The following is a 22,670-nucleotide window of genomic DNA, read 5'->3' on the forward strand; positions in this document are numbered from 1 at the left end:
GAGGGGGGAGGGGTTGCGTCGCCACGGGAGGCGGCGGCGATTGGGCGAGGCTTCTCTGGGAAGGGCGTGGCTGCAGGGGAAGGGGGCGTGGTCGACAGAATAGAACTTCTATTCCCACAGAAGTGTGTCCCTGTAAGCGATCCGTAGCACATGATGGTATGCTTACTCATGGAAGCATGAGAACATAAGACAGGCCATGCTGCATCAGACCCAGGCCTATCAAGTCCAGCAGTCTGTTCACACAGTGGCCAACCAGGGGCCTCTAGGAAGCCCACAAACAAGACGACTGCAGCAGCACCATCCTGCCTGTGTTCCACCGCACCCAAAATAATAGGCCTGCTCCTCTGATACTAGAGAGAATAGGCATGCAGCATGACTAATCCATTTTGACTAGTAGCCATGAACAGCCCTCTCCTCCATGAACGTGTCCACTCCCCTCTTCAAGCCTTCCAAGTTGGCAGCCGCCACCACATCCCGGGGCAGGGAGTTCCATAAGCTAACTGCGCAGCTGTGAAAACCAAGGTGGTTGACCAACCGCAAGGGGCCCAGCCCGGCTAAAATTACAAGCTGCTGCACCAGATGCAACAACAAAGCCAACCTAGGCCGAGAGCCCCCCCCCCCCAAGACCAACTGTGGATTTAGAGATCACCCTATGGGCAACATTAAAATGGGATCGCGTGCCGTGACTGAAGGGGGACAAGCGAAAGGAGTCCATTAATAAGGACGTAAGAAAAGCCCTGCTGGATCAGACCCAGGCCCATCGAGTCCAGCAGTCTGTTCACACAGCGGCCAACCAGGGGCCTCTAGGAAGCCCACAAACAAGACGACTGCAGCAGCATTTATCCTGCCTGTGTTCCACAGCACCTAATATAATAGGCATGCTCCTCTGATACTGTACAGAATAGGCGTGCATAGTGACTAGTATCCACTTTGACTAGTAGCCTCTCCATGAACATGTCCCCTCTTCAAGCCTTCCATGTTGGCAGCCATCACCACATCCTGCGTCAGGGAGTTCCACAATTTAACTTTGCATTGTTATCATGTCTGTTCCACGTGGTGAGCAGTACTGTGGTTGTCCACAGAGTGGCAGGCCCTCCCCATGATTATCAAACAAAGCTTGGCTGTGGCATTTAAAAGCCCGTTCATTCCCTAAAAACCTTGCAATCAAAACAAGGGCAGGACACCACTAGTGGTCACATACAGCTGTCAGCTAAAACTGGTTCAGCACATCATTAATGACCTACAACCTATGCTGGACAATTATATTCCCCTCTCACAAGCATTGGGAGGAAAACCCTTTCTTGCCCACAGACAACTTCCAAACCTTAAAACAATTTCTCAACCAAAGCAATGCCCTTCGTAACATGGACTCTGGGACCAGGGCCTGCAACATTTTAGGGTTTGCCAGCTCCAGGTTGGGAAATACCTGGAGATTTTTGGGGGCGGCGCCTGAGGAGGGCGGGGTTTGGGGAGGGGCGGGACTTCAATGCCATAGAGTCCAAGTGCCAGAGTGGCCATTTTCTCCAGGTGAACTGATCTTTATTGGTTGGAGATCAGTTGTAATAGCAGGAGATCTCCAGTCAGTACCTGGAGGTTGGCAACCCTATGCAATGATCATATAGAGTTGGAAGAGGCCATAGGGGCCGTCTAGTCCAGGGGTGTTGAACTCAATTCTTACAAGGGCCAGATATGACATAAATGTCACTTGGTCAGGCTGGGCTATGCCCCACCAGCACAGATTGGGGGTGTGTGGCAGCCTCTGCTGGCTCGCGGGCCGGATGAGAGCTCTCAAGGGGCCAAATCTGGCCCTTGGGCCTTATATTTGATGCCCCGATCTGGTCCAACCCCCTGCTCATTGCAGGATCAGCCTAAAGCATGCCTCACAAGTGTTTGTCCAGCTGCTCCTTGAAGACTGCCAGTGAAAGGAGGGGTGGGGGTCACCACTTCCGTAGGCAGCTGATTCCACTGTTGAGCTACTCTTACAGTAAAAAGCTTCTTCCTAATATCCAGCTGGTATCTTTCCTCTCGTAACTTATACCTGTTATTGTGAGTCCTGTCCTCTAAAAATGAAAAAGACCAACAGAACAGAAGGTCCCAATTCACGTGTAACTAAGCGGGTAAGACCGAAGCACTTGCAACTCCCATCTGAGTGGTGTAAAGGTAGTACCGGTAAGCCGCAGCAGCAATGATGCATATAAACAGCCGACTCAGCTGGGAGTTGCAAGTGCTTCGGTCTTACCCGCTTAGTTACGCATGAATTGGGACCTTCTGTTCTGTTGGTCTTTTTCATTTTCATTGAAGGATTCAAGGACTATTATGGTGTCATGGATTGTTATGAATTCCAATGTATGCATTGACATATGAATATACTGTGTGTTTAATTTAGAGTCTTCATGCTGTTTGTTTTTTTAACTTCCAGGTGGTGGCTGGAGATCTGCTATTACAACTGATCTCCAGCTGATAAAGATCAGTTCCCCTGGAGAAAAATGGCCGCTTTGGCAATTGGAGTCTATGGTATTGAAGTCCCCCCCCAAACCCCACCCTCCTCAGGCTCCACCCTAAAAATCTCCAGGTATTTCTCAACCTGGAGCTGGCATGTGGTTTTAGATTATCAACCCTGTGTTGGTTGCCATATGAGCTTGTTTTAAGTATATGCATAAGGGCATTATAATAAATATGTTTTGTTGTTTTATTTAGGTCTTGTTCCTGCTCCTTGCTGAACGTTGGGGTTGCCAGGTCCCTCTCTGCCATCGGCAGGAGGGTTTTGGGGCGGACTTCAATTCCATAGAGTCCAATGGCCAAAGCGGCCATTTTCTTCAGGTGAACTGATCTCTATCAGCTGGAGATCAGTTGTAACAGCAGGAGATCTCCAGCTAGTACCTGGAGGTTGGCAACCCTTTCAGTTCCCCTGGCCATTGGACTCTATGGCATTGAAGTCCCTCCCCAAACCCCACCCCAAAATTTCCAGGTATTTCCCCACCTGCAGCTGGCAACCCCAGCTCTGAGCTTTCTCTGACCATGGCCTTGGAAAACCTGGTACCATCCTCTAGTGGTGCTGATGCTTGTGTTAGAAACATGCCCTTTGTTTTCATCAGTGAGACGTTCTCTGCGAGGTCTCTCCCTCCTGCCATCCTTCTAGGGCTGCCAACCTCCAGGTACGAGCTGGAGATCTCCTGCTATTACAGCTGATCACCAGCCGATGGAGATCAGTTCCCCTGGAGAAAACGGCCGCTTTGGCAATTGGACTCCCGGGCATTGAAGTCCCTCCCCTCTCCAGACCCTGCCCTCCTCAGGCTCCGCCCCAAAAGCTCCCACCGGTGGCGAAGAGGGACCTGGCAAAACTACACCCTTCTCCTTTTCCAGCTTCCTTGTCTCCCCCCAAAGAGAAGAGGCCAGACCAAGGGCGGGTGAAGTGGCTTTAATAGGCAGCAGTGCCGTCACAACGGTCGATTACAGGGAGCCTCGAGGGGCTCGCTTTATGCCGAATGGTAGGGGAAAGCTGTGGGACTAGCAGGCGGGAGATGGCAGGGTACGACTGGGGCTCTGTGACGCAGCGGCTCCCGGGTCGGGCCTGCCGGCAGCCTTCTTCCGACGCTTCATGTGTCCTCGCAGAAAAATTCGTTGCAAGCCACGGTCAGGCCTGCCACCAGGGTCACAAACTCCGGGAAGTCCACCTCCCCGTCGCCGTTCTCGTCCAAGTCGTGCATGATGCTTTCCACGACGCCCGTGTCCTTCTGGTTCTGGAATGCAGAACGCACAGGGGAAGGGGTTCAGCTGCGACCGATAGACAAAAGTGAGGCTCATCCTCCTTCTTAGTCCCAGAGCCCACCCTTTAATCTCAGACGGCAGCAAAGGATCAGACCAAGACCCATCAAGTCCAGCAGTCTGTTCACACAGTGGCCAACCAGGTGCCTCCAGGAAGCCCAAAAACAAGATGACTGCAGCAGCATTTATCCTGCCTGTGTTCCACTGCACCTGATATAATAGGCATGCTCCTCTGATCCTGGAGATAATAGGTATGCGGAAGAAGAAGAGTTGGTTTTTATATGCCGACTTTCTCTACCACTTAAGGGAGAATCAAACCGGCTTACAATCGCCTTCCCTTCCCCTCCCCGTGAGGTAGGTGGGGCTGAGAGAGTTTAGAGAGAAATGTGACTAGCCCAAGGTCACCTAGCTGGCTTGATGTGTGGGAGTGGGGAAACCAACCTGGTTCACAAGATTAGCCTCCGCTGCTCATGTGGAGGAGTGGGGAATCAAACCAAGTTCCCCAGATCAGGCTCCACTGCTCCAAACCACCACTCTTAACCACTACACCACGCTGGCTATGCATTATGACTTGTATCCATTTTTAGTAGTAGCCATGAATATCCTTATTGGGGGATCCACTTAATGTTTATTTTACCCTCCCCTCCCTCTGATCATGCATCTGTTAAAATACCCATCTTTCTTGCAAGGGGCTCAGAGGAGTGTGTATAGTTCTCCCTTCTTACCAACCCTGTGAAATAGGTCAGGCGAGAGAGAGATAGAGACTAGTTGAAGATTCACTGGCCCGGATACAGTAGGAATTTGAACCCAGGTCCTGGAGGTTAGCAACCCTACTCCCCTCTCCAAACCCCACCCTCCTCAAGCTCCACCCCCAAAAATCTCCAGGTATTTTCCAACCCTACGGTTACCAACCTCCAGGTGGTGGCTGGAGATCTACTGCTATTACAACTGATCTCCAGCCGATAGAGATCAGTTCGCCTGGAGAAAATGGCCGCTTTGGCAATTGGACTCTATGGCAATGAAGTCCTTCCCCTCTCCAAACCCCACCCTCCTCAGGCTGTGCCCTAGGGTTGCCAACCTCCAGGTACTAGCTGGATATCTCCTGCTATTACAACTGATCTCCAACCGATAGAGATCAGTTCCCCTGGAGAAAATGGCAATTGGATTCTATGGCGTTGGAAGGTCCCTCCCCAAACCCCACCCTCCTCAGGCCCCACTCCAAAACCCTCTTGCTGATGGAGAAGAGAGACCTGGCAACCCTACTCCACTCCCAAAATCTCCAAGTGTTTCCCAACCCGGAGGTGGCAACCCCAGTGGCATTGGATGCTTGCGAGAGAAGACGGAAGGCTCCGAGTTCCTCGCCGTACCTCCAGGAACAGGCTCAGCTCGTTCTGCAGTAGCTCCTTCAGCTCCTTCTTGCTCAGCTTGTACTTGTCGCCCTCCTTGCCCGAGTACTTGTGGAAGACGGTGATGAGGCCTTCCATGGCGCTTTCCAGCTGCGATGCCATCGCCACGGAGGAGGGAGCAGCCCACAGGAGGAACTGGACCTGCGGATGAACACACACATGAACACATGAGGCTGCCTGATACTGAGTCAGACCCCAGGTCCATCGAAGACAGCATTGTCTACTCAGACCGGCAGCGGCTCTCCAGGGTCTCAGGCTGAGGTCTTTCACATCACCTACTTGCCTAGTCCCTTTAACTGGAGATGCCTGGGATTGAACCTGGGACTTTCTGCATGCCAAGCCGATGCTCTACCATTGAGCCACAGCTCCTCTCCATGGCTCTCCAGGGTCTCCGGCAGGGGTCTTTAGCATCATCTACTTGCCTGGTCCCTTTAACTGGGGATTGAACTTGGGACCCTCTCCACGCCAAGCAGATGCTCTCCCACTGAGCCACAGCCCCTCCCCATGGCTCTCCAGGGTCTCAGGCAGGGGTCTTTAGCATCACCTACTTGCCTGGTCTCTTTAACTGGCGATGCCTGGGATTGAACCTGGGACTTTCTGCATGCTGAGCAGTTGCTCTGCCACTGAGCCACGGCCCCTCCCCATGATTGCATGGAGGTTACTGTGAGTGCCTGAGGATCGGGGCCCTGTGTGTGTGTACAACCGTATAACAGCAGGGAGAAGCCGCCACCAGGTGAGAAACGCCCCGATGCTCCTGCTTGCTTTTCTAACTATGTCCTTAAACTGAACGGTGTGGCGTACTAAGGATGCCAACCTCCAGGTGGGGCCTGCAGAGCCTCGGGAATTAACAGCTCATCTCCAGACTACAGAGATCAGTTCCCCTGGAGAAAATGGATGCTTTGAAGAAGAGTTGGTTTTTTACACCCTGATTTTCTCTACCTTTTAAGGAGACTAAAACTGGCTCACAATCGCCTTCCCTTCCCCTCCTAACAACGGACACCCTGTGAGTAGGGTTGCCAACCTCCAGTTACTAGCTGGAGATCTCCTGCTATTACAACTGATCTCCAGCCAATAGAGATCAGTTTACCTGGAGAAAATGGCCGCCCCAAAAACCTCCCACCGGTGGCGAAGAAGGACCTGGCAACCATATCACTGGTGTAGTGGATAGTCGGACTATGACTTGTTCTTACTTGCTGCTTAACCTTGGGCTAGTCGCTATCTCTCAGCCTCACCTACCTCGCAAGGTTGTTGTAAGGATAAAAATGGGGAGCAGGGGACCGTGTATATTGCCCCGAACCTCTTGAGAGAAGGGTAGGATAAAAATAGAACGAAGAAGAAGAGGAGAATCACATTGGCTTACAATCTCCTTCCCTTCCCCTCCCCGCAACAGGCACCCTGTGAGGTAGGTGAGGCTGAGAGGGCTCGAAGAGAACTGTGACTGGCCCAAGGTCACCCAGCAGGCTTCATGTGGAGGAGTGGGGAAACCAACCCGGTTCTCCAGATTAGAGTCCGCCTCTTTTAATCTCTTCGCCACGCTGGCTCTCCCCCCCAAAAAATCACCACCCGCCAAAAAGACCCTAACGCATACTTGCACTGAGCCTTAGTTAGAGGAAGGGTATGATGGAAAAGGTCTTGACCTGGATGGCCCTGGCTAGTCTTGGAAGCTAAGCAGGGTCGGCCCTGGCTAGTATTTGGATGGGGGACCACCAAGGAATACCAGGGTTGCTGTGCAGAGGAAGCCACTGACAAACCACCTCTGTTAGTCTCTTGCCTTGAAAACCCTATGGGGCCACCCTACGACTTGATAGCCCTTTACGCACACACGCACGATGGAAGAGAGAGAGGTAGGCACCATGTAAGTATTCTGAGAGGGAGTTGCGGGCAAAAGGGGCATCGAAGGAGAACGTCAGGGAGTTGAATGCCCATGAAGCTGCCTTATACTGAATCAGACCTTTAGTCCATCCAGGTCAGTATTGTCTGCTCAGACCGGCAGCGGCTCTCCAGGGTCTCAGGCCGAGGTCTTTCACATCACCTGCTGCCTGGCCCTTTGGACTGGAGATGCCGGGGATTGAACCTGGGACCTTCTGCATGTAAAGCAGAGGCTTTTCTACTGAGCCACAGCCCCTCCCCTAGTTCCAGGCATAAGGGGCAGCGAGGGAGAATGGCAGACAATTCCTGGCATAAGGGGCAGCGAGGGAGAATGGCAGACAATTCCTGGCATAAGGGGCAGTGAGGGAGAATGGCAGACAATTGCTGGCATAAGGGGCAGTGAGGGAGAATGGCAGACAGTTCCTGGCATAAGGGGCAGTGAGGGAGAATGGCAGACAATTCCTGGCATAAGGGGCAGTGAGGGAGAATGGCAGACAGTTCCTGGCATAAGGGGCAGTGAGGGAGAATGGCAGACAATTCCTGGCATAAGGGGCAGTGAGGGAGAATGGCAGACAATTCCTGGCATAAGGGGCAGTGAGGGAGAATGGCAAGGAGCTCCAGGCATGGGGGGCAGTGGTAGAGAATGGCAGGGAGTTCCAGGCATAAGGGGCAGCGAGGGAGAACAGCAGGGAGCTCCAGGCAGGAGGGATAGTGAGGGAGCTTGGCAAGGAGCTCCGGGCATAAGGGGCAGTGAAGGAGAAAGACTGTCCAGCCACTGTATAATTCATTCAGCCCTCTGGTTTTGAAAATGCGATCACCTAGCCCTTGAAGTCACCTTTCCGCCTTTCGAGTCTCTCGCCCTCACTTGCCATCTCCTCCAGGCCCCCACAGCTCCGCCCCCACCCTTGCCCAGCAGCACCTCCTCACCTGGGTAGGCGCCCTGTCCCTCTTTCCTCACCTGCCCTCTTCTCCCCGGATCTTCTCCTTTGTGTCGCAGCTACCTTGGCTCAGTCTCCGGCAAAGTCAGCCCCCAAATAGTTGGCCAGAGGCTTTAAATAAGATCTGAGCTCCCTCCCCTTTCTCGTCTCGTGGGAGAACCCGATACCAGCAGCCGGACAGTCTCGGAGAACAAACCGGGCAGGCAGTGTCCGATTTTAAGGGGGCAGAGATGTAGGGAGAAGTGTGCACAAAAAGGATGTGGACAGAATGGAGTGGGTGCAGAGGAGACCGACGAGGATGATCGGGGGCCTGGAGACCAAACCCTACAAAGAAAGGCTGAGGGACTTGGGACTGTTCGGTCTGGAGAAGAGGAGGTCCAAGGGGGACAGGATTGCTCGCTTGAAGCATTTGAAGGGCTGTCACTTAGGGAGGGCAGGGAGCTGCTCCTGTTGGCGGCGGAGGAGAGGGCTCGCAATGATGGGTTTAAATTGTGGGAGGGTCAGTGGGGAAGAGGGACCTGGCAACCCCAACTCGATGGCATTGAAGTCCCTCTCCTCTCCAAACTCTGCCCTCCTCAGGCTCCGCCCCAAAAATCGCCAGGTATTTCCCAACCCGGAGCTGGCAGCCCTACTCACAGGGTTGTTGTGAGGATAAAACAGAGGAAAGGAGAATTATGTCAGCCACCTTGGAGAGAAAGGTGGGATATCAAGTCAATAATAAAAAGGGTGGTGGAAAGCTCTCACTGGATAATAATAAATTGCAATATTAGAAATTAAAACAATGCAGACATAAAAAGCCAGTATGGTGTAGTGGTTAAGAGCGGTGGTTTGGAGCAGTGGACTCTAATCTGGAGAACTGGGTTTGATTTGTGGAACTCCCTGCCCCAGGATGTGGTGATGGCTGCCAGCTTGGAAGGCTTTAAGAGGGGAGTGGGACATATTCATGGAGGAGAGGGCTATCGTTGGCTATTAGTAAAAATGGATGCTAGTCATGCTGCATACCTATTCTCTCTAGTATCAGAGGAGCAGGCCTATTAGGTGCTTTGGAACGCAGGCAGGATGGTGCTGCTGCAGCTGTCTTGTTTGTGGGCTTCCTAGAGGCCCCTGGTTGGCCACTGTGTGTACAGACTGCTGGCCTTGATGGGCCTGGGTCTGATCCAGCAGGGCTTTTCTTATGTTCTTATGTTCTTATTCCCCACTCCTCCCCATGAGCGGCGGACGCTAATCTAGTGAGCTGGGTTGGTTTCCCCACTCCTCCACGTGAAGCCAGCTGTTTGACCTTGGGCTGGTCACAGCTCTCTTAGAGCTCTCTCAGCCCCACCTACCTCACAGGGTGTCTCTTGTGGGGAGGGGAAGGGAAGGTGATTGTAAGACGGGTTTATTCTGCCTTAAGTGGTAGAGAAACTCGGCATATAAAAACCAACTCTTCTTCTTCTTCTTCTTCTTCTCCTCCTTCTCCTTCTCTTCCTCCTCCTCCTCCTTCTCCTTCTCCTTCTCTTCCTCCTCCTCCTCCTCCTCCTCCTCCTTCTCCTTCTCCTTCTCCTTCTCCTTCTCCTTCTCCTTCTCCTTCTCCTTCTCCTCCTCCTTCTCCTCCTCCTCCTCCTCCTCCTCCTCCTCCTTCTCCTTCTCCTTCTCTTCCTCCTCCTCCTCCTCCTCCTTCTCCTTCTCCTTCTCCTTCTCCTTCTCCTTCTCCTTCTCCTTCTCCTTCTCCTTCTCCTTCTCCTCCTCCTCCTCCTCCTCCTCCTCCTCCTCCTTCTCCTCCTCCTTCTCCTTCTCCTTCTCCTTCTCCTCCTCTCATCCAATTTCCCCCAAGTATAGGAGCCCTGATTTTATTAGGGACAGGAACAAGAGCATTGGGGCCCATCCCCGGTAAGCAGGGACATTAAAAACCGGTAGAAAAGAGCAAGAGCCCAGTAGCACTTAAAGACTAACAAAATTTCTGGCAGGGTAGGAGCTTTCGTGAGCCACAGATCTGAAGAAGCGAGCGGTGGCTCACGAAAGCTCCTACCCTGCCAGAAATTTTGTTAGTCTTCAAGGTGCTACTGGGCTCTTGCTCTTTTCCACCGCTAGTGACAGACTAACACAGCTACCCGTCGTGATCTAGATTCACTGAAAACCGGGTGAAACGTTGCCCCCCCCCCCCGGAACGGAAGCGGTTTGCGAAATCTCAGCAGCGGTTCGCTGGGCAGGTGTTATCCCCCTGGGCCGATGTCAGCGCATGGGCTATTAATACCTTGCGAATGATTTCTGCCGCAACGCCGGCCCATGCAGAGAACCTGTAACCCATCCCTCCGATAAGAGGGCCCCTATCGCGTATCCTCTGCTGGCTCCTATCGCACAATGGCAGCCGTCAGCGGCGGCTTCTCGGGTGACGGATCCGAGGCCGACCCTACTCTGGGTTGCATGGGTATAAAAAGGTCCCTTGTCGGACCGGAACGGTCCTCCCTCAATGGTCGCTGCAGAAACGGAGGAGCCGCGAAACCAGATTCCGGGCCTGGAGACGGGACAAGAGGGCCCCGATAAAGCCGCCTCGGGTCCGGTTGCGAGCCCGGCGGGGAGAATAGCCTGTCCTCGGCATTAATGTTGCACGGGGGGAAATAACGAATCACGTTTCGCTGATGTGCTTCCCCGGGTCGGGTTTGCCTCATTGCCAAGCGTTAAGGCATGCTGTTCAATGCCCTTATGGGCATGAAGCGGGAGTCAGGCCGGGACCTCCCTGCCCCTGTGGGTGGGAAACGTCAGAGGAAACCCCGGGGTGTGGTGCGACATGTGGTTTGTTGTGACTCTTCCATTGAGTCAAGGCCGAACCCTGAGTCTCGTGGGTTGTTGATTAGCAAGTGGGTAAGGCCACCAGCATAGTGTAGTGTGGTTACGGGGTTGGACTAGGATCTGGGAAACCTGGGTTCGAATTCCCAATGTGCCGTGGAAACATGCTGGGCGACCTTGAGCCGGACTAGGGCAATGTGTGATAAGTGCCGTCAAGTTGCTTCCGACTCATGGCGACCCTATGAATGAAAGTCCTCCAAAATGTCCTGTCTTTGACAGCCTTGCTCAGGTCTTGCAAATTGAGGGCTGTGGCTTCCTTTATTGAGTCCATCCATCTCTTGTTGGGCCTTCCTCTTTCCCCCCAGGTTGGGAAATACCTGGAGATGTTGGGGGTGGAGTCTGAGGAGGGTTTGGGGAGGGGAGGGGCTTCAATGCCATAGATTCCAGTTGCCGAAGCGGCCATTTTCTCCAAATAAATTGATCAGTATTGGCTGGAGATCAGTTGTAATAGCAGATCTCCAGCCACCACCTGGAGATTGGCAACCATGCGCCCTCCCCTGGTTCCAACCACAAATATCCAGGATTTTATGAACCTGGACTTGCCAACCCTGCTTTTTCCTCTCCTCCCATCTCTTTTTAAAAGACTGTAATTAGCTTGTAAATGGTTCAAGAGACATGCCTTCTAATTCTCTCTAAAGCATCATGTGCACGCGTGGTGCCATATAATAATAATAATATTAACAATAATAATGTCAGATTAATTATGTTGGCTTCCAGGTTAGAAGGGGTGGTTGCTAGGCTAATAACAACAGCAATAAAGTCAGCTTAATTAGGTAGACTCTAACCAGGGTGTGGTTTTGCCCCCAAGTACTGCTAATTTTCTTGGTGCTTTCTTTTATCCCCAGTAGTAGAATTTCCTCTCCCACCCATTTTTTAAAACATTAGGCCCATTTTGCCGAGAACAAAGCTTTCTGGGCAAGTCAGACTCACCTAGTCACCTGCGGTGAGTCAAAATTGCTTCCGTGTGACCAGTAGGTGTCAGCTAAGGCTTCCTGGCTTTTGGCCTCTGCCCATCTCCCCCCCCCCCCAGCATCTGCACCTCAATGGAGACCTGCCCGGCTAATCTTTACCGAGTTACCAGGTCCCGCGGAACAAAGCCTGGGAGCCCTGGCAATCCCCTAGCTATTTCACACATTAGTTTCATGTATGGTTTTTCCTGTGAATAGTTACCGGCTGTTACCTTCTGTATTGTTTCCTTATACTGAAGTGCCTATAAACTTCATTTATGGGAAAACATGTATTTTTTCATATGTATAAACATTCATAGGTTCATGAGGTGCTATGCTCAAGAATAGAGCATAGCATCAGGCAGATATATTCTACCCGCACATGGAAACTTTGGGAACGTTGGCATCCATAACTATAAGAGGCCAACAGAACACATTGCCTGGCACAGGCTTTCCCCAGTAAAGAAAAACAGTGTCTTACCTTCACTGTTAGGAATGTGAATCACAAGACCAAGTGCTTGCTTAGAGACAGCTTCTACCGATCTCTATATACTATGTTAATTAAAGTAAGGTAGAAAGACCGTCATGATAGGAAAAGTTGAGGGCAGCAGGAAAAGAGGAAGACCCAATAAGAGATGGACAGACTCAATAAAGGAAGCCACAGCCTTCAATTTGGAAGATCTGAGCAAGGCTGTCAAAGATAGGACATTTTGGAGGACTTTCATTCATAGGGTCGCCATGAGTCGGAAGCGACTTGACGGCACTTAACAGACACACAGACAGCCAATGTCTAGTGAGTCGACGTAATTGGAACATCCCTAACCAAAAGTTATAATTGGGGTTGCAATCCTTTGTTTGAGTGTGAAGACTGTCCTGCGCGTTAGGGCGCATTATTGGGCTCAATAAACAACTGCTTTGCACTATCAACCGCCCACTGTGTTATATTGATTCGAAATTAATATTATAACACAGGCATTTCAGTACCTAAACCATCAAGGCCACTCTGCCTCAACTTGGCCCTTGTGTCCTGAAACTAATCAATCCTATTGTATGAATCCTTTAAATGTACTGGTGTTTCCCCATGTCTGCATTCTAGCCTTATGTCTCAACGGACCCACTGAACCCGCTGGCTTTCTTAAATAAAACTTTTAAACTCGCGATTATGTCTGGAGTAAAGTTCCTTATGAGAGAAACGCAACGAGGTGCTGGAGTCTTACAGTAGGGTTGCCAACTTCCAGGTACTAGCTGGAGATCTCTTGCTATTACAACTGATCTCTAGCCAATAGAGATTTCCCCTGGAGGAAATGGCCGCTTTGGCCATTGGACTCTATGGCATCGAAGTCCCTCCCCTCCCCAAACCCCACCCTCCTCAGGCTCCGCCCCTAAAACCTCCCTCCGGTGGTGAAGAGGGACCTGGCATCCCTAAAGCAGAGACACACTCCAATTTTCTTTTTAAAACGCCCAAATATCCTCTTAGTGGATGTGGGTAGGGTTGCCAGCTCCAGGCTGGGAAATACCTGGACATTTTGGGGGTGGAGCCTATGGAGGACAGGGTTTGGAGAGGGGAGGGAGTTCAACGCCGCAGAGTCCAATTGCCAAAGCGACCATTTTCTCCAGGGGAACTGCTCTCTGTCGCCTGGAGGTCAGTTGTAGTAGTGGGAGATCTCCAGCCACCACCTGGAGGTTGGCAGCCCTAGTAGAAGGACTAGTGAACCGTTCTGTGGGTTTTTCATGCAAGGCAGCTGCACTGCATTCGTGTTTTGTGCAACCCCTGGCGCATGGGGTGTGCTAAAATAAACCTGAAGTGCCAGCGATCTGCCACTAGGGGGCGATGTGGGCTGTAAGCTCAGCTACATCACCTCCCATGAGAATTTCAGCCTGATTCCCAATTTCTCCACGGTCGTTTATGCACGGGTACTTTTCCCACTCACGTTCGCCCCCGGTTTGCCTCTGTTATTCCTTGGAATTATGCACGAGTTTTCCATCTGTTGGAGATGACGTCGGTGCCAGCCCTCACAAACCGCGGGACTCCCATTCCTCTGTTAACCCGATTCTTCCCTCTCCCCTGACAGGGGAAAAATCCTCATGCATAAGGCAAAGCGCGGGACACCGAAGCTTGGTTTCTCGCACAGAAAGCATGCAGCCCATTACAAAGCAGCCCGTGAAGAGGTGGGGATTCAAATGCTTCCTGTTTCCCCTGAGCTCTTTCTGTGCAGAAGAAAGGCTTTTTAAAAACGAGGCTTGGATTTCTCCCGCCCCCCCTTTCAGATGGTTTGTTTTCCCCCCTTCTTAAAATGCTTTTTTATTTGGCAATTGGGTTTTTTTGGGGGGGAGTAAGTAGGCCAATTTACAAAGCAGCATTTCAAGGGGCGGGGACTAGATGTGAGCTGGGAGGCTGCTGGTGCACAGATTCCCAACAGGAAAGTGTGGGTCCAGCGAGCCACGAACCGCAGGTAAAACTCCCATGCATCAACGACCCACGTTGATTTATTGCAAGAGCCGAGGTGGGAACTCGAGGCCTGCATTCCATTTCTCTGAATTCCACCCCGGTCTGAATTCCTCCTCGGCTTCCTCCTCCGAACGTTTGCTCAATGTCCCTGGGCCCTTGTGGAATGGCCCGTCGCTTTTCCAGAAGGGAAAGACTTTCTGGAATGTTCCTGTTTTTCCGCCCAACCTTGTGCGTGGCCCTGCATGCATATTCAGTTAAACAAATAAAGTGTTTTTATCTACCACCCTCATTCCTGTGGCATCGGTTTGCCGTTTCCCATCAAGGTACATCCGCTGGGCACACGAGGGTAGGGATCAGCTGCGGATGACCCTGGGCCAAATCTGGCCTTTTATTATTATTATTATTATTATTATTATTATTTTATTTATATAATTGGAGGGTACAGGAAGGGAAAAGGGGAAGGGGTAAGTGTTATCATTATAAAAACAATACAGTATTATAAGATGGTTTTTAAATAAAACATAATTACAGAATATCTTTAGTTTATTATACTTACATCAGGCTGATTTATAGTATTTTAAGAATTCATATTCTACTTGGCAGTTAATTGAGATAAAAAATATAATTCAGAATTTATTATAACGTTTAAGCATATTACGTATAAATTAGTTGCAATCTGGCCTTTTGACAGACATTCAAACTAAAGAGTTGGGGTCTTCGCCGTTAAGAAAAAGGATGATGGGGTGGTAGGGTTGCCCACCTCCAGGTTGTGGCTGGAGATCTCCTGCTATTGCAACTGATATCCAGATGGAGGGCCCGTGGCTCAGTGATAGAGCATCTGCTCGACATGCAGAAAGTCCCAGGTTCAATCCCTGGCATCTCCAGTTAAAGGGACTAGGCAAGTAGGTGATGTGAAAGACCTCACCTTAGACCCTGGAGAGCCACTGCCAGTGTGAGTAGATAATACTGACTTTGATGGACCAAAGGTCTGATTCAGTATAAGGTAACTTCATGTGTTCATGACACTGATCAAACCTGAAGAAAACAGCCGCTTTGGCAATTGGACTTTATGGCATTGAAGTCCCTCCCCTCTCCGAACCCCACCCTCCGCAGGCTCCACTCCCAAAATCCCCAGTTATTTCCCATCCTGGAGCTGGCAACCCTATGGGGTAGGGCAAGGTTAGTTATAAAGCTAAGCATGGTGGGGAGAAAGTTGTTTTTATATTTTTTTGCCATCAGGTCACAACTGACTTACAGTGACCCTGTAGGGTTTTCAAGGCAAGAGAGGTTCAGAGGTGGTTTGCCATTGCCTGCCTCCATGTCACACCCCTGGTTTTACTTGGAGGTCTCCCATCCAAATACTTGCCATGGTCGAGGCTGAGAGTATGTGACTGTGTTGAGGTTAGGTTTCGATGGATCGTTTGATTACGGTTAGGTAAGAGTCATTTAGTGCACACAAATAGACAGAGGGGGTTACCGCACTTGTATTCCCAGCGATGTATTAAGAGTTTGAAAACGTTATAAAAAATACTGTTCGCACTTTCTATGCATTCCAGTTTGAAAACGTTATAAAAAATACTGTTCGCACTTTCTATGCATTCCAGTTTGAAAACGTTATAAAAAATACTGTTCGCACTTTGTTTGGCCTTTTAGCTGTGAAGACGTTTTCCAACCATTTATAAGCCGTAGTATCCAAAAACCCTTTTAAAGCAATGTTTTTTATAACATTTTCAAACTCTTAATACATCGCTGGGAATACAAAGTGCGGTAACCCCCGGCGTCTTTCCTTGTTTCAAGAATAACAAAATCTTTACTTTTTAAAGGAAAGGGTTACTGGGATACAAAACATTAACAATCCTTACTATCAAATCTAGTTCCCTATAAACTTGCTAGATTATTCTAGCAGGTATCTACGGCTTAATCCTTTTCGCTGTGTCTCTGCTCATGAGAGCAGAGACATGCATCTTGCTAGTGTGGCCGTTACCGCACTAGGTATTCCCAGCGATGTTGCAAGAGTTTGGAAACGTTGTAAAAAAATCTGTTCGCACTTTCGATGTTTTCCCACCGATTTATTAACAGTTTGAAATTGTTGTAAAAAATGGTGTTCGCACTTACTTTGGCCCCTTACTTTGGTGTTCGCACTTACTTTGGCTGTGAAGACGTGTTCCAACCGTTTATTGGCCATGGTATCCAAAAACCCTTTACAAGCGGTGTATTGGTTTGCTCCGTTTAAGTGACGTCACTAATGACCCGCGAGTCCGGCAAGAAGCCCCCCCGCCCCCCCGCAATCCCAGCCAGCCGCCCTTCTCCGGGGCGCCTCTCGGCACGGCGGCAGGACCCGCGAGTCCGGCAAGAAGCCCTCCCGCCCCCCCCTCCATGCAACATTTCGGAAATCTTGAATACCGTGCTGGAGTAGAAGAGGGCGGTAGGGAACACATCGGAAACGATTTATTATATAACGCCGTCCAACTTTAAAAAATGCCCTAGAAGGCTGAGTGCGGTAACCCCCATTGACATACAAAGCGTCACTTACTCCAAAACCTTTCCTCTCTTAACAAAGGGAGAGGGCAATAAAACACAAAGTAAAGATTTTGTTATTCTTGAAACTAGGAAAGGCTCGGTTTATTTGTGTGTGCTAAATGACTCTTACCTAACCATAACCAAATGATCCATCGAACCTAACCTCAACGGACTGGCCCACGGTCACCCAGCAAGCTTCTATGGCGTGAGTGGGGATTCGAACCTGAGTCTCCCAGATCCTAGTCTGACACCTTAACCGCTAGAGCATGCTGGCTCTTGGAGAAAGGTAATACTGGCAATTATTTTCTCCATTTCCCCAGAATACAACAACTGAATTTCACCCAGTGGGGGTAAACTTCAGGTAGGGTTCCCAACCTCCAGGTACGAGCTGGAGATCTCCTGCTATTACAACTGATCTCCAGCCGATAGAGATCAGTTCACCTGGAGAAAATGGCCACTTTGGCAGTTGGACTCTATGGCATTGAAGCCCCTCCCCTCCCCAAACCCCGCCCTCCTCAGGCTCTGCCCCAAAAACCTCCCGCCGGGGGCAAAGAGGAAACTGGGAGCGGGGAAACAAATCCAGTTCACCAGATTAGCCTCTGCCGCTCATGTGGAGGAGTGGGGAATTGAACCCGGTTCTCCAGATCAGACTCCACCGCTCTTATCCACTATACCGCACTGGAGGGAAGGAAGAAGGGAAAGCTGAACAGGGGGCAGAGAGTGGTAGGTTGGCTAGTGGGTGAGATGGCGAGAAGGAAGCAGGAAAAGGGGACAGGCTATGGGGCTTTCAGGGAGGAGGAGAGGATGCCCTCCTGCAAGTTCTTGCAGGCCCCATGTTTGTCATAATATGTTGTTTGAATTAATTATGAATGAGAAAAGCTACAGAGAAGTATCAGTTTGCAATACCAAGTGGCAATGTAGTGGTTTGGTTTTCCCAGATGGTGCTTGGAGCTCTGCCATGCCTGGCACTGGCCAGACCCAGGAGTGCGTCGTTTTGACAAAGCTGCTGCCTTTATGGGATTTATGATGCACACTCCAATTTGATAGGGTTGCCAACCTCCAGGTACTGGATAGAAAAAAATAAGGACAGCACGAAAGCTCAAATTCATACCAACATACAGTATAATGTCATTATACAATACACACTAAATAATACTATAAATGTCCATCTTTACACCACTATTACGGTGGACATTTACCATGGAATACTGATTTGCATTCATGGACATTATGGTGTCAAGATGGACATTTACAGTGTTAAGAACATAAGAACATAGGAAAGGCCCTGCTGGATCAGACCAAGGCCCATCAAGTCCAGCAGTCTGTTCACACACCAGCCAACCAGGTGCCTCTAGGAAGCCACAAACACGACGACTGCAGCTGCATTTATCCTGCCTGTGTTCCACAGCACCTAAGATAATAGGCATGCTCCTCTGATACTAGAGAGAGTAGGTATGCAGCATGACTAGCATCCATTTTAACTAATAGCCATGAATACCCCTTTCCTCCATGAATATGTCCACTCCCCTCTTAAAGTCTTCCAAGTTGGCAGCCACCACCACATCCTGGGGCAGGGAGTTCCACAATTAACTATGCGTTGTGTGAAAAAATACTTCCTTTTATCTGTTTTGAATCTGTCACCCTCCAGCTTCAACAGATGACCTTGCGTTCTAGTATTATGGGAGAGGGAGAAAAGCTTCTCCCTGTCCACTCTCTCCAAACCATGCATAATTGTATAGACCTCTATCATGTCTCCCCTCAGCCGCCTTCTTTCCAAGCTAAACAGCCCTAAGCATCTTAACCGCTCCCCATAGGACAGTTGCTCTAGTCCCCTAATAATTTTGGTTGCTCTTTTCTGCACCTTCTCAAGCTCTGTAATATCCTTTTTTAGGTGTGGTGACCAGAACTGTACACAGTATTCCAAGTGTGGTCTCACCATAGATTTGTACAAGGGCAGTATGATATCAGCAGTTTTATTCTCTGTTCCTCGTCTAATTATGGCCAGCATGGAATTTGCCTTTTTTACAGCAGCCGCACACTGGGTCGACATCTTCATCGAGCTATCCACCACCACCCCAAGATCCCTTTCTTGGTCTGTCGCTGCCAGCACAGATCCCATCAGTGTATATGTGAAGTTGGGATTTTTTGCCCCAACATGCATCGCTTTACATTTCTATCCATGTTATTTAGTGTGTATTGTATAATAACATTATATTGTATGTTGGTATGGATTTGAGCTTTTGTGCTTTCCTTATTTTTTTCTATCCATTACGATTTACAGCACAGGTGTTATTTACATTGGGTTGTAACCTCCAGGTACTAGCTGGAGATCTCCCGCTATTTCAACTGATCTCCAGCCGACAGAGATCAGTTGCCCTGGAGAAAAGTGCTGCTTTGGCCATTGGACTCTACGGCATTGAAGTCCCTCCCCTCCCCAAACCCCGCCCTCCTCAGGCGCCGCCCCGAAACCTCCCGCCGGTGGCGAAGAGGGACCTGGCAACCCTACAATTTGAGCACCATGTACCCAACGCTGTGATCCATCTCAGACTGAACCCGGCCATCCTCTATAAATATTCCTTCTGTACAGTTCATTCTTCTCCTGTTCCCTGGCTGACCGAGGAGGGGAGGGAGGAGAGGGCTACCGAAACAGAGAACTTATTCAGTTCCTTTTCCAGCAGCGCAAGTGATACTCAGCCTCACCCCCTCTACCCACGGTGTTTTGGAAGGATTCGGGTTGGGAGTATACATTTTTTAAGTCGTGGGGAAATCTGATTTTGAAACACAAAAAACACAACGTCTAGAACAGTGGTTCCCAACCTTTTTTTGACCAGGGACCACTAGGACTTTTTTGTCCGGTGCAAGGACCCCAAGGTCCAAAATAAAAATTCAGAGAATTTGAAAATAAACTTTAATCATAACTGTTAGTTAAACATTAAACTTAGAATAATATTTGAATATATATTTTTATAATAGAGAACTTTTAAGTGAAAATATTAATTTATTATGGGTTTATAACTTTGTTTTGCGGACCTTAATTTAGTTCTCGCGGACCCCTGGGGGTCCATGGACCCCTGGTTGGGAACCAGGGGTCTAGAAAAATAGTTCTATATCAGTGAGAGAACAGCTCAGCTAAATTTTTCAGGAGAGCCTTCCTCTCCTCAAAGACCTTCCCTATAGTTTGATTCCTGCTATTCACACTGCCTTGGAACATGGAGGTTCCATTTAGCCCAGATCTGGCCCTCAGCAAATAGGACATGATATCTGAACCAAGGGCAGTTGCCCGAAATGCCGTTCAACCAGGGGTGGACTCTAGGTTCCTGGTGAGAAACGTCAGAGTGCCTCTGAGCACATGCAGAGTGGTTTCGGCTCTCCAGCTGAATAGCTACCATCCCTAAAATTTGGTGGCATTAGGGGCGAGACAGAGGCAGGCTGGGACCGTGGGAACCCAAATGTTTAGAAATTAAGCACAGGGGTTCAAATCTTGACTCAGCCCTAGATTTCATGTGTGAGTCAGTTGCAGCTTTATCTGTAAACGGGAGCAGCCGTCTCCCCTCCGCCCACAACAATCCAGGTTTCCCATCCAAGACAGAGGACGTTTTAAAGCCAAAGTCATTTTCTTTTGTTCAAGCAGCCCTCCCTTTCGTAAAGCTGAATCTCTGGTCTTCCGAAATTTCATCCCTACAAACGCCGTTCCTTTTCCAGCCTCTTACGCAAAATTGAAATGCTGGATCACCCTAAAAAGAGCAAGAGTCCAGTAGCACCTTAAAGGCTGACAAAACTTCTGGGAGCTGTGACTCACGAAAGCTCCTACCCTGGCAGAAATTTGGTTAGACTTTAAGGGGCTACTGGACTGTTGCTCTTTTTTACTGCTGCAGACAGACTAGTATGGCGACCCATCGTGATCGAACCCTAAAAAGAGCCGTCTTGCTGAGCACCTTGCTTCCAAAAGCAGCCAGCCAGATGCCTCTGGGAAACATCTGGTCCTCAGAGGTACATTGCCTCTGAACATGGAAGTTCCAATGAGAGAATACCCATTCACAGATATGCCCTGCCTATTTCCCCCCTTGTAAGGACATAAGAACCTTTCTTTAAAGTTTTCCGGGCTTCTGCCCATCAGCACATCCTGTGGCGGTGAGTTCCACCGCTTGATTACAAACTGTGAGAACAGGTCCTTTTGCTTATCAGCCCTGTACCTACCGCCAATCAATTTCACCGCATGACCCTGAGTTCTAGTATTACCAGGAAGGAAAGGGGGGGGGGGAATTCCTACCGATCAAGGCTTTCCGTTCCTAACTTTATACGCCTTTCTCTACATCAGGAAGGTGCTCTAACTCCAGATCATTTCCTTCATCTTTTCCCACCTGCTGACCCTTCCCCTCTTCTTTGCTCCACCTTCTGAAAAGCTCACATCCGATAAATAAGGAGAACGCCCTTCCCCAAAACATGCAGCTAGGAAATATGGGCAAGGAACACCGAAGAAGAAGAGTTGGTTTTTATACGCCGACTTTCTCTACCACTTAAGGGAGACGCCGACCGGCTTACCATCACCTTCCCCTCTCTACAACAGACACCCTGCGAGGTAGGTGGGGCTGAGAGAGCTGCGGCTAGCCCAAAGGTCACCCAGCTGGCTTCGTGGGTAGGAGCGGGGAAACCAATCCAGCCCACCGGATTAGCCTCCGCCGCTCGCGGAGGAGTGGGGGACTCAAACCCGGTTGTCCGGGTCCGAGCCCACCGCTCCGAACCACCGCTCTTCACCACTGCACCCCGCCGGCTGGCACCGTTCATGTTCTCAGAGCCCCTTAAATCAAAATTACTTACTTAGTGAAAAGACGAAGGGCAATTACTTACTTAGTGCAAGAAGCCGCTGCACTGGGGGGGCCCTGCTGGAGGAGTCTTGCCTACTAGTACCAGGGGCCGGATCCTCCCCCAAGACCCTCCCCACCTAAGGGCACCAATGAAGGGAGCTGGCGGAGTCCACAGCAAAACACAGGCGCCTGTTTGTTTCTGCCTGCTGCGGCCGGGCCGGAGCACCAGCGCAGGCAACAAAGGATGCTTGTACCCCTCTCTCCCGGGCACCCTGCCGGCACGCTCCTACCTCGAGGGCCCCCCGAATCATTCAAAAAACGAGAACAAGAAGCCCCTTAAAGCCCAGGCCCTGCAGCTTCAATCCAGGCAGGTGTCCTTTCCGCTCACTGAAACCTTTGCAACTCTCAGCCTTCGGGCTGTTTCGCTCGGAAAGGAGGCGGCGAAGGGGAGACACGGCAGCGGTCTATAAAATGACCCCTGGTGCGGAGAGCCTGGGCAGGGAGAAGCTTTTCTCCCTCTCTCGTAATACCAGAATGCGGGGGAATCATCTGCTGAAGCTGGAGGGTGAGAGATTCAAAACTGATAAAAGGAAGTGTTTCTTCACACAACAGAGAGTTAAACTGTGGAACTCCCTGCCCCAGGATGTGGTGACGGCTGCCAGCTTGGAAGGCTGGAAGAGGGGAGTGGACCTGTTCATGGAGGAGAGGGCTATCCATGGCTACAGGGCAAAATGGGTACTAGTCACGATTAGAGGTTGGCAACCCTAATGTTTAGTTTGGAGAAGGAAAAAAGAGGGAGATGGTTGTACTGTTAAATTCCTGATGGGTCCCTCTCTCTGGTTTGTGTGTGTGTGTGTGTACAGCACGTCACGTCACAGCCAACGTATGGCAACCCAGTAGGGTTTTCAAGGCAAGAGACTAACAGAGATGGTTTGCTATTGCCTGCCTCTGCATAGCGACCCTGGACTTCCTTGGGGGTCTCCCACCCAAGTTCTAACCACGGTTGACCCTGCTTAGCTTCTGAGATCCGACGAGATCAGGCTAACCTGGTTGTTGCGGAAGAAAGCAAATGTAGCAAGATATTTGCTTCCTTCCACAAAGTGGAAGAAGTGGAGCCTGCACAGGGCAGGGTTTGGGAGGGACAG

General features: G+C 50.2%; 2 protein-coding genes across 2 annotated transcripts in view; one reads left to right on the top strand and one right to left on the bottom strand.

Moving 5' to 3' along the window:
• Positions 1–13,876, top strand: part of ILF2 (interleukin enhancer binding factor 2) — a 103,667-nt gene extending 89,791 nt beyond the window's left edge. The window contains exon 15 of the mRNA XM_056853761.1: positions 13,867–13,876. The gene's annotated coding sequence lies outside the window, so the exon portion shown is untranslated. The remainder of the gene's footprint in view (positions 1–13,866) is intronic.
• On the bottom strand, positions 3,520–21,557 carry S100A1 (S100 calcium binding protein A1). Its single transcript, XM_056853768.1, has 3 exons — positions 21,539–21,557; positions 5,133–5,312; positions 3,520–3,740 (listed from the first exon to the last, which is right to left on the bottom strand). The coding sequence occupies exons 2-3, from the start codon at positions 5,271–5,273 to the stop codon at positions 3,597–3,599; spliced, it is 285 nt and encodes a 94-aa protein (XP_056709746.1). The 5' UTR covers positions 5,274–5,312; positions 21,539–21,557; the 3' UTR covers positions 3,520–3,596.
• Between the last annotated feature and the right edge of the window lie 1,113 nt (positions 21,558–22,670).

Source organism: Euleptes europaea, chromosome 7, assembly GCF_029931775.1.
Source record: "Euleptes europaea isolate rEulEur1 chromosome 7, rEulEur1.hap1, whole genome shotgun sequence".
In the NCBI taxonomy this organism is placed as follows: Eukaryota; Metazoa; Chordata; class Lepidosauria; order Squamata; family Sphaerodactylidae; genus Euleptes; species Euleptes europaea.